At 43.4% G+C, this 13,698-nt stretch overlaps 1 protein-coding gene across 1 annotated transcript; it reads left to right on the top strand.

Moving 5' to 3' along the window:
- Nucleotides 1–5,517: 5,517 nt before the first annotated feature.
- LOC122322010 (uncharacterized) lies at nt 5,518–6,521 on the top strand. The gene is made up of 3 exons (XM_043213185.1): nt 5,518–5,621; nt 5,913–6,114; nt 6,171–6,521. The coding sequence occupies exons 1-3, from the start codon at nt 5,518–5,520 to the stop codon at nt 6,519–6,521; spliced, it is 657 nt and encodes a 218-aa protein (XP_043069120.1).
- Nucleotides 6,522–13,698: the final 7,177 nt, after the last annotated feature.

Here is a 13,698-nt window from a genome sequence, read left to right on the forward strand (position 1 = left end):
TGAAGTGAAAACGTACTGGCTCCGAAGTGAATTATACACCCATTTCTTAATGGATCATCCAACGAGATTAATGGAAATAATTAACTTAACACAAACTTCAAAATATTTCTTTTAAATTTCAAATATTGCTTTTCATTTAATTTCAAATAAATTTGAACTAAACCTTGATAAAAATAAAGTCCAAAAGTAATAAGTCCAAAAGTAAATTTTTTTTTTTTTTAATTTTTATTTTTCATGAAATAAAAATAATTACATAATAATGAAATATGGTAATATAGTCTTTTATTTATTCATTATTTCTAAGCCAATCAATTAAAATTTTATCAAATTCCTCATCCATTAAACTTATATAATTATCATTTCCGTCATTTATTTCAAAAAATATGTGGTCATCATCCGGGAAAGAAAATTCTGTTTATGATTTTTCCTTTCCCTCGGGGGTCACCGGAATGAAGCACGGAGAAACTGGTATGTCGTCGTCGTCGAATTCCTCGAATATATTTTCTTGAGTGTCCGGGGCATACGTTTTATCCTCGATGGTAGTTGCTGAATAATCCCATGTTGGTGTCAATAAATCGTATATGGATGACAGAGAATCATCCTCTACATTCTTAAAAAGCTCTTCTTGGATTTTCTCCCCAATACCAATTAATGATAGTGCACCGTTCGATACACAAATATCACTAAGAGCTGGTTGGGTATCCTCGAATATAACTTGTAACTCGCTCATATTTTTTTTCATCTTTTTATTTCAACTTCAAACTCTTTCTTTAGGTTTTGGATTTATACTAAAAATTTAAAAAAAAAACCTCAAAACCTATTGATCCTCGAAAACGGAAAACAGGTACTTGTGTTTGAATGTATTGGTATCATCAATACATGTACATGAGTAAACGCATGAAAACCACCCAAATTTTCCACACATTTTTCCGGTTAATGAATCGGGAATCAGAAGACTCGAAAGAAAAGATAACGCTTAGAGCCTACAGTAGGAAGTAAATAGGCAATCGGCTGATTTCTTGCGTCATATCCGTGTATTCATGTATATGTTGGTGAGAACGTAAACCCACAATCCAATATACACCCATATATATATATACTCCTAAATAAAAAAAAAAATATTGACTTTTCATCCGACTCTGACATAAATATGTCCCCTGCAAGAAAGTGATAAAAAGGGATCGCAGCAGGTCAATTGGTTCCTTTTTTTTTCACTTTTCTACGAAAAGGTTTTTCTTAAGCTTAAGCTCTCAATTCTTAAGCTCAGGAAAACAATGAGGAGAAGGCAGAAGGCAATGAATAAGGCGTGCTACTTTTGCAAAGCGAAAACTAACTCGATATATAAATTTAATAAACATTAAATTTGTGTAAACTTTTTTTAAACCGACCACAAACCGAGGGCATGCGAAGGAAGAAATTGTTTGCAAATGTGACAAAAACTATCATACCTTGTTACATCTAAGAACTGCAAACTTTCACGATCCATCGTGCCACAGCAAACCTATACCGCTGCAAAGGTAGCAGTACAAGCAGATAGCGTACAGCCAGCAAAGTTTTGAACCCTGTTGAGTTCAAGATCGGAGATCAATTTGATCACCGAACGACAAGCATCAATGATGCCAAACTTCGAATCGACAAAATATTACTCCCACACGGCTTCATGCTTCGAAAATGGTACTACAATTATGCAGATCAGACCTAAGAAAGAGCGACTTGAAACTAGGTGAGACACTGGACCGGTACATTGTCAAAACTGTTGTGACAATAAAGCGAAGCTCCCAATATAACAAAACAAGTGCTCTCCATTGAGTAATTACAAATCTTAGACCCCATAGGCTTATTTGCGCCAGTTGTAGTTAAGCCAAAAATCTTCATGCATCACCTGTGGAAATAAAAAATGGACTGGGACGAGGAACTCCCGCTGGATCTCCAGTCATAATGGTAAAACTATCGCTCTGAACTTTATGGAAATATTTAATAATAAGGTTCCAGTCACTCAGAAGTTACACAACTTTGTGGACGCCTCAGAGAAAGCCTATGGGGCAGCAATATACGTACAAAAACAAGCAAACCTCTATAAAGCTAAAGTGTTCTAAGTCCAATTCATCCGTCGTTTTTGGTTGTGTCGCGGAACGGATAAGGGCTATCGTTATCGTAGTTAGCTAATTCAAACTAAGCGCCGAAGTCAGTGTTATATGAAGTCTGGTATTTTTAAGTTTGTGTTATTCGGCCTCACTAGAATCAGGTAAGGGAAAGCGATATTTTGGCGGATCATTTAGACCAGTGGTCGGCACGGCTCTATCCCGAGGGCATAGGAAATTTCTTTGCCGACGTCATGCTCAGAGCCTACTTTCTGCTATTCGTTACTAACACTAATGCGTTAAAATCATATCAATGTATTCGGGGACCGACCACTGATTTAGACTGATTTCCGCCATCACAGAGAGAGGGAAGAGAAACTGCGGTAGGCCAATTAAGTTACTGTAAGATTCAAGTACCTATTGTAGTTCCTTTTCAGAATAAAACACTACAACGCATCACTACGCTAACTCCAACTATTGTCCAACGTTTGTTTTAGGGCATTCCCCATGATCGGCCAAGCGGCGATACAATCTTTTATTCGCACTCTGCTAGATGATGCCCACGAAGCATTCGCCCAGGCGGAGCCCCAGGCTGGAAGCCACGGATGTTCCCGCAATTGCGACCACCACAGCCACAGCAACTGGCACCTCGTCCAGCTTTGAGAGGGGGCTGGTGATCGGCAGCAGCCAGAGACTCGACTCAGCAAAGTTGAACAGCCACCAGGAAAGCGGCAAGTAACCTGCAGCCTCAAGCAACGGGGCAGATTACGGACTCCACAACTGTACAATTTGCGGCCTTAATGGAAAAGAGCGCACGTCTCGAGTCGGAGCTGGAAAAGGCAAGGGCAAATGGAGGACAAGCATTGAAGTGAGCGGTGCGGCGAATACACCGCCATTTTTGAGTGGAATGCTGCCACGCCAGGGAGCAGCACAACAGAGTTTGAGTGAAAACTTGCCTAGGCAGATGAGTGACAATCTGCAAACGGAGCTTGGAGTTACGTCATCGTTACAGTTGCCGGCACAAATTTGTGCAAATTTGCCGCCACAATGGAGTGGAATTTGGGGCAGACGCTCGGCACACACACACCAACAACAACAGTGAGCTATTTTCCGCCATTTTGTGTGACCGCCACGGGGCAGCCTGGACTATGTTATGTTCATCCGCTACGGGAGCCGACACAAAATTTGGAGGTATCTGCACCATCGCCCCAGTAATATGGAGTGGCGACGGCGAGCATACCTGGATGGACGCCACGTAGATTGCCTGATTTTCCCGATTTCGAGGGTCAGCCAGAGGAATGGCCAATAGTTGTGTGCGCGTTCACGGAGACAACGGCAGCCTCCCAGTGCACCCAATTGGAAAATAACCAGAGGCGAGACAGTGAAGTCGCTGTTCATCCATCCCAGCAACGTAGGAGCTGTTATGGAGCAGCTTCGGTTCCGGTATGGAGATCCGGAGATACTCATCCGTAGCCAACTAGATAGCGTGCGCGATGTGCAGCGTGTGCAGATAGCGTGCGCGATGTGCAAGGTGAGCATCCTGGCAGCGTTCCTGCAGTCAACCACGATTGGCAACCAGCACCTAGGGAACCCAACCCTAATGGAGGAGCTGATCGCCAAGTTGCCGCTGAGCAAGAGGTTGGACTGGGCGAAGCACGCGGTCACGATACGGCCGTATCCGACAGTGGTGCACCTGAGCGAATGGCTTCATGAATTCGCAAGACTGGTGTGCACTGTCACGGACGCTGGAGCCAAGGAGCAACCGAAGCGAAGGATCTTGCACGCAAATAGTGTTCGCGAGGAGGAGCGGTATGCCGACTGCCCCAGATGTTGATATATGCGAGGGTCAACACCAGATCAGGGACTGCCAGGAGTTTAACAGCGCTTCTACAACGACGCGGATCGAGTCCGCGAGGAAGCTGAGGCTATGCTTCTCGTGTTTAGGACCCGGACACATGTCCCGGCTCTGCAGGAAGAGCCGCAGATGCAATGTCCATGGATGCCGAATGAGGCATCACTACCTTCTCCACGAGTCACCTGGACATCCCAGACGGCCGCCAGTCGCAGATGGAGGAAGCAGGAGAGGAATGCCACGAACAGTGGATTCTAACGAGAGGAGCCGTCCTACGTCAGCCGCAGTTATAGACGCGGGGCGTGAGCAGGATGAAAGGCTATCGACGTGCGACCGCCAGGAATTGCCGCATCGAAACCTGGGGTGCGTTGATTCGATTGGATGCCACCAACTATTCCGGATTTTACCCGTGACGCGGTACGGGGAGAATACGCAGGTCGACACCTATGCACTGCTGGATAAAGGATCGTATGTCACGCTCATCGACGACGAACTCATCCGCAGCCTGAACCTGAAGGGCGAGAGTCGCCAACTGAACGTGCAGTGGCTTGGTGGAAAATCTGCCAAAGAGCATACATAAGTGATCAGCCTGATCAGAATAATCTTCTGGAGAAGATGGTCAGCGACTATTTCGAGATAGAAAATTTCGGACTTAAGCTGGCACAGCCAAAGCAGCTGACTGAATATCGCCGCACTTCGGGGTGGAAAACCCGAACAAACTTGGGAAAATCCGGCTGGTCTTCGACGCGGCTGCCAAGGTGAACGGCGTTTCTCTCAATTCTGTGCTAATGAAAGGCCCACAGAGCTACAAGCCCCTCCCATTTTCGGGAAGGAGCAGTTGGGGTTTGTGCAGACATCAAGGAGATGTTTCATCAGGTACTTATGCAGCCATAGGACAAATGTGCCCAGAGGTTCCTGTGGAGAAGCGGAGAAGACCATCGGGAGCCGGACGTATACGAGATGCAAGTGATGACATTTGGAGCAGCTTGCTCACCATGTTCGGCGGACTACGTGAAGACCTTGAATGCCTCGCAGTACAGCAGCATGGACCCGCGAGCAGCCCTGGCTATTAAGAAATACCACTACGTGGACGACTTCGTCAACAGTTTCAGCAGAGAAGAAGAAGCTATCGCCATTTCGACACGGGTGAGAGAATTTCACGCAGATGCAGGGTTTGACTTGTGTCGATTCACTTCCAGTTCGGCAAGTGTGGTCAGAGCGTTGAACGCACTTGAATCCATCGCTAGCGTCAAATGGAACGAAGCTGGCTACAGATGGCTACTGGCAGCCGGCTACAGATGACTTCAAGTTCGGCGTCAAATATCATCGAGTTCCGAGAAGCGTGATGTGAGAGGAACGCGTCCCTACCAAGTGGAAGTTCCTAAGCCTAAGTAAAATCGAAGAGTTCCGATGTCCACGCTACTACTTCGGCGGTGGACGTGTGCGGATACTACAGCTGCACATCTTCGTGGACTCCAGTATGTCGGCGTTCGCAGCAGCGGCCTATTGGCGGGCCACTTGCGAGACGGAGACGTGCAGGTGCATTTCATAAGCTTCAAGACGAAATGCGCTTCGATGAGGACTATGTCGATCCCGCGACTGGAACTTCAAGCAGGAGTATTGGGCACAACACTGATGGACACCGTCACGCAGGAGCACAGTGTGGCGATCAGCAACTGTGTTGCACTGTGGACTCGTAGTCCGTGGACTACGATACGATGGAGAGGATCATGGACTGACGTCGATGGAGTGCGCTGAAGCTGAGTGCGCACTGGTACGGCAATCGCAGCGAGAAGCGTTTGCTGAGGATAGCCAAGGGATGGCCCTTTAAGTTTTCCGGATTGGACTATTTTGGACCGCTATTTGTGACGTCGCACGGAAAAGAGGTGGGTGGCACTATTTAAGTGTCTTATCACAAGAGCTATCCACATGGAGATGGCTCACGATTTGTCTACTGATTTCTGCATAATCCCTATAAGGAACTTCATGAGCCGACGTGGACCCGTCGTCAGGATTAAGAGCGACAAGGGAATGAACTTCGTTGGAGCCGACCGCGAGGCCAAGAGGTTCAGTGAAGTGTTCAAGCCTGAACAGATCCAGGGCGAGCTGTCGTCTAAAGGAGTCGAATGGATCTTCAATTGCCCTGGGAACCCAGCTGATGGTGGCACCTGGGAAAGGATGGTGCAGTGTGTGAAGAAGGTGCTGGCGCACACAATGAAGGAACCCGCGCCTAATAGCACGTGCTGGAGAATCTGCTGATTGAAGCGGAGAGTATAGTGAACTCTCGTTCGCTCACTCATCTACCAGTGACGGTGGACCAGGAGGCTCCACTGACACCCAACGATTTGCTGAAGGGAGCACCCGATGTCCCAGATCTTCCCAAGGATGACGGACAGGAGTCCGTGAGATGCGCTACCAGGAAGCAGTGGCGCATAGCGAGGATGATGCGGGATCGATTCTGGAAGCGATGGGTGCATGAGTACCTGCCGACTCTTTTGCGCAGGGAGAGATGGTGCAAGCACGTCGAGCCCATTCGTCGAGGAGACTTAGTGCCGAAGTCAGTATTATATGAAGTCTGGTATTTATAAGTTTATGTTATTCGGCCTCACTAGAATAAGGTAAAGGAAAGCGATATTTTATCGGATCATTTAGACCGATTTGTGCCATCATAGAGAGAGTTACTGTAAGATTTAAGTACTTATTGTAGTTCCAATTGTCCAGCGTTTGTTTGCCACGTTTGTGGCAAATTGGATAGCCAAGATTCAAAAAGTAACAGAGCAGTCTCAATGGCGCCAAGTAACATCCGCAAATAACGCAGCTGATGTATTGTCCAGAAGAACTATCGACAGCCAGCTAGCACATAATAATATTTGATTATATGGTCCTCTATTCTTGCATGGATCTAGGGAATACCGGACTTACATGCCAACCATTATTTCGACCAGCTTGGAGCAGAAGAATTCCCTCCGCGGGAATAATCCAAGTAATGGGAGCTGTAGGGATACCTCTCGCCCCCCTCCGCGGGAGCAGCTAAAGTAAAGGGAACTGTAGGGTAACCCTCGGCTTCCTCCGTGGGAATCAACAAGCTGAAGCGAAGGAAAGCCGACGGCAGCTTGCACAATATTTTAATAAATAAATATAAGAAAATGTAAGTAGGCTGTTTGTGGTCAAGCTTATTGTGCAAGAAAAATTACAAGAAAAATAAAAAGTTAAACAAATAAGAAAGATTCGCTAGTGATTACATGATTTAAAAAAAAACAAGAAAGCAAAGCTAACTTCGGGCGGAGCCGAAGTTGATATACCCTTGCAGCTAAAACCGGATATATATCGCCAACATCGGATATAGTCGGCCGATCCTTATGGGAATATGAATATATAATCCAATTTATTACAATACAAAATCTAAAAAAAGTCTCAAGCTTCTATCTTCAAAAATACCAAAGTTGGTATTTCTACCAAAAACCATTTCCGATCGTACAGTTATATGTCAGCTATAAGATATAGTCAACCGATCGTTATGAAATTTGGTAGATCGGATTAACTGACCAAAAATAGAATGTGTACCAAGTGCCAGCTTTCTATCATCAAAAACACGAAAGTTGGGTCATTTTCGATCGTTCAGTTATATGGCAGCTATAGGATATAGTCGGCCGATCCTTATGAAATTTGGCATGTCGTATTATGTTGCCAAAAAAAGCTCTCACCTAAAATTTGAACTCTCTAACTTTAAAAACACCAAAGTTATACCATTTCCGATCAGTTATATGGCAGCTATAGGATATAGTCGACCGATCCGGGCCGTTCCGACTTATATACTGCGTGCAAAGGAAAGAAGGATGAGTGCAAAGTTTCAAGACGATAGCTTTAAAACTGAGAGACTAGTTTGCGTAGAAACAGACAGACGGACAGACAGACGGACAGACAGACGGACAGACAGACGGACAGACAGACGGACAGACGGACAGACGGACATGCTCATATCAACTCAGGAGGTGATCCTGATCAAAAATATATATACTTTATAGGGGCGGAGATGTCTCCTTCACTGCGTTGCACACTTTTGACCAAAATTATAATACCCTCTGCAAGGGTATAAACATCGGCCTGAACCAGAAAAATCTATTAACCAAGAAAATTTATTAACAGAATTAAGAGATCATTTAAACGAATTTCATATTGAATCGGGACGATCCATTTTAGAAGGGGAGAGTTATCCAACCCGTAAATACAGGCCACTTATGGCTTTTATAAACAATATTTTCAATCTCTCCATTTGCCTTTGGCTTTGTCTTTGGCTCAATTATCCAACCCATAAATCCAGGCCACTTATGGCTTTCCACTTATGAATTTTATAAACAATATTTTCAAACTCTGCATTTGCCTTCGGCTTTGTCTTTGGCTCTGAGGTCCGATCTCCGTTCCCCATAAACAAATCAAATCAAAAGTAAACATCAGCTTCCCTCCGAAGTCCAATCAATTACGCCTTTTTCGTTTCAAGTACCCACCAAATTGCATCGATCAGCTTAATCGAATTTCACAATGAGATGTGACAGTTTCATCTTAAGCCTTTAATCTAAACACAACTCATGACCGAGGTTCTTTGGATAAGATTTAGAATTAAGAAGGCAGTCCTATTATGACCGAGACCGCGAACGGTTGACGGAATATATTTAAGAAAATCGAAAGTGTCTTGTAATAATTCAGTTCAATAAATAAAGGTTTAACACCAAGTTGTATAATTTGAAATAAAAATTAAATTTTTTTAATTCTCCATCTAACAACAAATTTAACTTAAATATAAGTTAACTGAAGTTAACTGAAGTTAACCGAGTAGCGGCAATGTCCCATTATTTAAGGGCTCGCTCTGGCCAAACTGCTGACACAGCGTCTGGCCGGATGCCCATACATAGCGGCGAGCACTGCATATTCCATATCATCACCTCCAGTGACGACAACCCCTTGGCAAGCGCCAGGGCTCATCTTCTCCTGGGACAATACCGCTATCAGCGAGGGATTCCCAACTACTCTATCACACCCCTACTACACCCATATTTTAATTACAGGCGCCCAACGAAAAAATCATGTAAGTAAGCACTTTTATCTAAATACCATCTATGTCTGCATAAATTTATTTATATAAAATAAAATACAAGAATAGTGAAATATTATTCCTTACACTAACAGCTAAAAAACTGCAGCCCCATTAACTTTTTCAATTGAATTAATTTCTATTAATTGACTGATGGTTTAGCGTTGACATATTTTATCTTAATATAAAATTTATAAACCATTTTTGAAAACTAATAAAATAAAATAATTACTTTCCAATATTGTTTGAATTTCTTTTTTGTGTGAATAAATAAATAAATATTACTATATAACACAAAAAGTGCAGAAAAAAATTCTTAACCAAGACGAAAGAATCGCTGGCTAAAAATTTAGTTTTCGATCCGAAGTAATTCATATAATTGTGTATATTTAATGCAGTTTTTATATGTCTTTTTTCTTACACAAGAATTTGTAGCGTGTAACGATATTTTGCGCTTTTCGAAAGGATTTGTATTTGCGAGGGCACGCTATAGAGTCCGGCTCTAGCTCGTCGGCTTTGGGGATGGAGGTCTTGCTTCATACAAATCCTAACACTGCCACATTTTAATATAAAATAAAGTCCAGAATTGAGCGTGCTGGCGACAAGATAGATAGCTAGATACAAAACCGGGAGAACGAAAGAATCAATTCGACGCCAAAGAGATAGATTTAGAAAGAGAGAGAGAGGAGAGAAGTAGAAAGTTTGCGATGCCACGATGTAGGCTCGCGTACTGCCCACCCTACCTTTGGCCACAGTCCGATAAAGCAATGCTTTAGTGACCCCTTTGAACACCCTACAACCGTGGAGTCATCAGCTCAGTTCAAACAGAAGATATTCAATTCATTATAAAATTTAATTCAGAATAAAACTAACAAAAAAATTGGCTAAGACTAATGGAGTGTTTGACATTATTCCTAAATGTTTGCTTGCATAAAAAAATAGCCTAATTGTACGAGAGGGAAACGTATATGTACGTTATAAATTTATAAAATAAAAGTTTATATATAAATGTTCAAAGAGTTATGTGTATATATAATATAATAAAATTTGGTAATAGTAAATATCAATATGAAGGTGATAAAAAGAATTTAAATGAGGGTATTAGAAAATTGATAAAAATATAAAATTCATAAGGATAGAGTATGCGTTAGTCGCCAATTAAATCATTTAAATGAAATTCGTGCTCTTATTAGTTTTGTTTGGGTTTTATGATGAAGAATGAATGAATTACATTATGAAATTAAAAAGGTAAAAATGTAAAAAGGTAAAAAGTCTGTGCAAAAGGTAAATAAATCCTTCACTGTAAGTCCATCGGAGAAAGATCGATCTCTGCTTTGGGTTGCTGTAAATGAGTTAGTGTTTTTAACACCATAGAATTTATAAAAAACTAATTTCCGCACGAGGATTAAAATAAACGATTTAAAATAAACTGGTGACCATCAAATTCGCGACGGCTTACACAGAAAAATAAATAAAAATAATCTTCATATTTTTCATAATCTCCGTTTCTTCTCACTTCACTAAATGCCTGTAATTAATGTGAATTTAAACTTAAATTTAAAAACTATTGAATAATAAAAAAAAAATTAAAAAATAATAATATCGCTCGTAATTTGGGGGATGAAATGGTGATGAAGAAAAAGAGAAAATGATCGCCATGAGTTTGGAGCTGGTCTGCTGGGCTAGCGGTTCTTAATAATTCCTCTTTGCTCAATATTCCATTGCTGATGTGGGTCAACGGCCTTTCGCTCAACGGGTCTTGGGCTGCGTTGGGTCTTCAAATTCTCTTATATCATCCCTAAAGTTAGTTTTTCCGGCCACCTAGGAGTTAAATTTCCGGCACCAATGAATTATGAGGATGAAGATGATGATGATGATGGGGATCGAGGATCGAGGATCACGGACTTACCGAATGGGGTTTAGCAGCTTCTGATCTGGGAGCCTCCACCAGGAGGGTTCCTGGGGTGCTTGACGCGGGCCGCAATGACACTTTAAAACGGCAATAAGTACCCTGGATGTATTAAAAAAAATTTGCTTGAATATTCACCTGACCACTTGCGGCGGGATAAACGAAAAAATCAAAAAAAAAATCTGCCGGCGCTTTTATAAGGCCGCGACAAACCAAGGAACTCCGATTAGGCTGTCCCTTTCGCACTTCCTTTCGCTAGCGCTCACGTTTGGTTCACTGGCGTCAACTCTAGATAAGCGTATGCCAAAAAAATAAAAAATTAATATAACCGACACATCCGAATGTTCGGAGACTTACGTGGTTATATTAAAATAAAACACTGCACTTGTGGGAGGCGGCTCTTACACGCCGATAAAATTATTAGCTCGCGGAGAGTAATTCCAAAGTGCGTCTGCACTAATTGACGATTTCAAAGGAAAAGCCCGAAGACGGATAAGCGATAGGGTTACAGGAAATGAAAACAGCTGATATTGCAGCTTTTCTAAGCCTCCCTGATGCAACTGATTATACACCTCAGAAAATGGGCAAATCTCAAAGTAAAGCTCCCAAGCTAAATATCGGTTACAAAAAAAAAACAAAAAATACAAAACCGATCCTAGTATTTTAATTCTTTATTTATTTCTTTTGGGAAACGACTTTTTAGTCGCCGCTACAAATTCTTGGTATTAGCCGCGCAGTTTTGTTTATTTATTTTTCTTTTCCGTTTTGTTTCCCCAGCCCGTTTTCAGAAATACGATACGGCCGCCCATGCAGTGTGTGGCACTTTGTTGGTTTTATTCTTCTTTGTTTGTCATAAGCGGAGGCTCAGTCCCCGCGAACCCCTCACCTTACCGCTACTTGACACAGCAATACCGCAATTTGACGAGCCCGCACACATAACTAAAGCGGCAGCTCAGCCCCCGCCGCCTCCTTACCAGCCCAATTGCCTCTGTCGGCATATAATTCATGCATAAATTCATTTTTTTTTCAGGCGATTTTATAGCTACAGCTCCACATGAGCAATCCGTTTCAACAATATAGGAACACAAGGCAACTCTCTAGTGATTCTGAGTCCGAGACCGAAGGGCCGGCCAGATTTCCCACCCCAAAAAGCGCTAACGCTAACGCTCTCAAGCTCGCGAACATGGCTTTCAACATGGAACAAATGACGGCCACTATACAGGCGGCCGTTCAACATGCTGTTCAAGAAGCCAATATTGAAAACCAGCGTAGGGAAAACGAAATGGGCTTGGCTATTCAAGAAGCCAATACTGAAAAGCAGCGTAGGGAAAACGAACTGCGCTATACACCGGCTGACCGAACGGGTCGAAGCAAAAGAAATCGCTCCCGCCCAAGCGGAAGCTCCCCAAATCATGCATATGAACCTATAAAAATAAGGGACGACGTCAAATGTGACGAGCCCCTAGATACGGTCAAGTGCCTGCCCGAATTTACGGAAGCAAAAGACGCGTATGTCTCCTGGGGGCAGTAACCGCATATTACATTTAAAAAAAAAAGCTCGCGCCATTGTCAGGCGGTCATTATTATTAGGAGAAAAATAAGAGGCCCTGCCGATGCCGTGCTATCCTCGTTTGGCACTGTGCTAAATTTCAACGCGATTATAAATCGACTCGACTTTACGTACAATGATAAGCGGCAGATGCACGTTATCGAGCAGGAAATGGGTACTCTTAGGCAGGGAAATATGACCCTTCTACAGTACTATGACGAGGTCGAGAAAAAACTCACCTTGCTTAGCAACAAGGCCACTATGTCGTACGAAGCCTCGGCGGCAAAAGTTTTGTGTGACGAATTCCGGGATGACGCACTCCGAGTATTTATCCGGGGCTTAAGCGCAGCCTCACGGGTGTCTTTTTTTCGGCAAAGCCGAAAGATGTGCCTTCAGCTCTCGCTTTGGCGCAAGAAGTGGAATCTAACCACGAAAGATACTCCTTCGCGGCTTCATTTGCCAAAAGCCAAGAGGACAAGGATAAAAAACAGCACCCAAACGCGCAAGAATACCGACAGGCTTCTGCGCAGGCAAATGCAGAAACAAACGCTGGAAAAAATCCGTACTACGTCAAACAACACAGTACACTCTGCCCCACACAGTGGAGGCGCTCCTGAACCCATCGCTGTCCAAGATGCTTGGGCCATCCCAAGCCCCGGCATACCAAAACAGGAAGCCGGCTGAGTCCGATCGATCGGCCCCACACAAAAGGCAGAGGGTTAATCGCGTCGCGCAGGGCGCGAGCGAAACCGGGAGCAAATATACCGCTGCAGCTTCAAGCGCGGCTCAAGAAATTGACAACGATGTTGTTAAAGATTACTATTAAGACGTCATAAATTTTTTAGGGGAAAGTCCCTGCAACCCGTCATCAGACGAAGAGTAGCAGGTGCAGAAATGAAGCTTTTAATAGACACGGGCGCGGCAAAAAAATTCATCCGTCCATACGAAGGGTTGAAAGGCGTCCACCCAGTAGATTCGCCATTTTCGGTACATTCCATCCATGGCGTTACCACGATAACATAAAAATGCTTCGTATCCCTGTTCAACTTGAAGGCTACGTTCTTAATCTTACCAGATTGGTCCTCCTTTGATGCCATCATCGGCCTTGATCTATTAAAACAGGCAGGACCAACACTTGACCTAGCTTCCGGCCACCTCAAATGGGGCTCCGAGGTAGAAAAGCTAGAATTCCAATCATGCCCCAACGTAAATTTCACT

The sequence above is a fragment of the Drosophila bipectinata genome, chromosome XR (assembly GCF_030179905.1).
Source record: "Drosophila bipectinata strain 14024-0381.07 chromosome XR, DbipHiC1v2, whole genome shotgun sequence".
Lineage (NCBI taxonomy): Eukaryota > Metazoa > Arthropoda > Insecta > Diptera > Drosophilidae > Drosophila > Drosophila bipectinata.

Excerpts from the sequence above, each read along its gene's own strand:
- LOC122322010 (XM_043213185.1), top strand. The coding sequence starts at position 5,518 with ATGTCGATCCCGCGACTGGAACTTCAAGCAGGAGTATTGGGCACAACA. Across the intron at positions 5,622-5,912 it reads ATCAGCAACTGTGTTGCACT|GAACTTCATGAGCCGACGTG; the intron begins GTGGACTCGTAG and ends AATCCCTATAAG. Across the intron at positions 6,115-6,170 it reads GTGGCACCTGGGAAAGGATG|CACGTGCTGGAGAATCTGCT; the intron begins GTGCAGTGTGTG and ends CGCGCCTAATAG.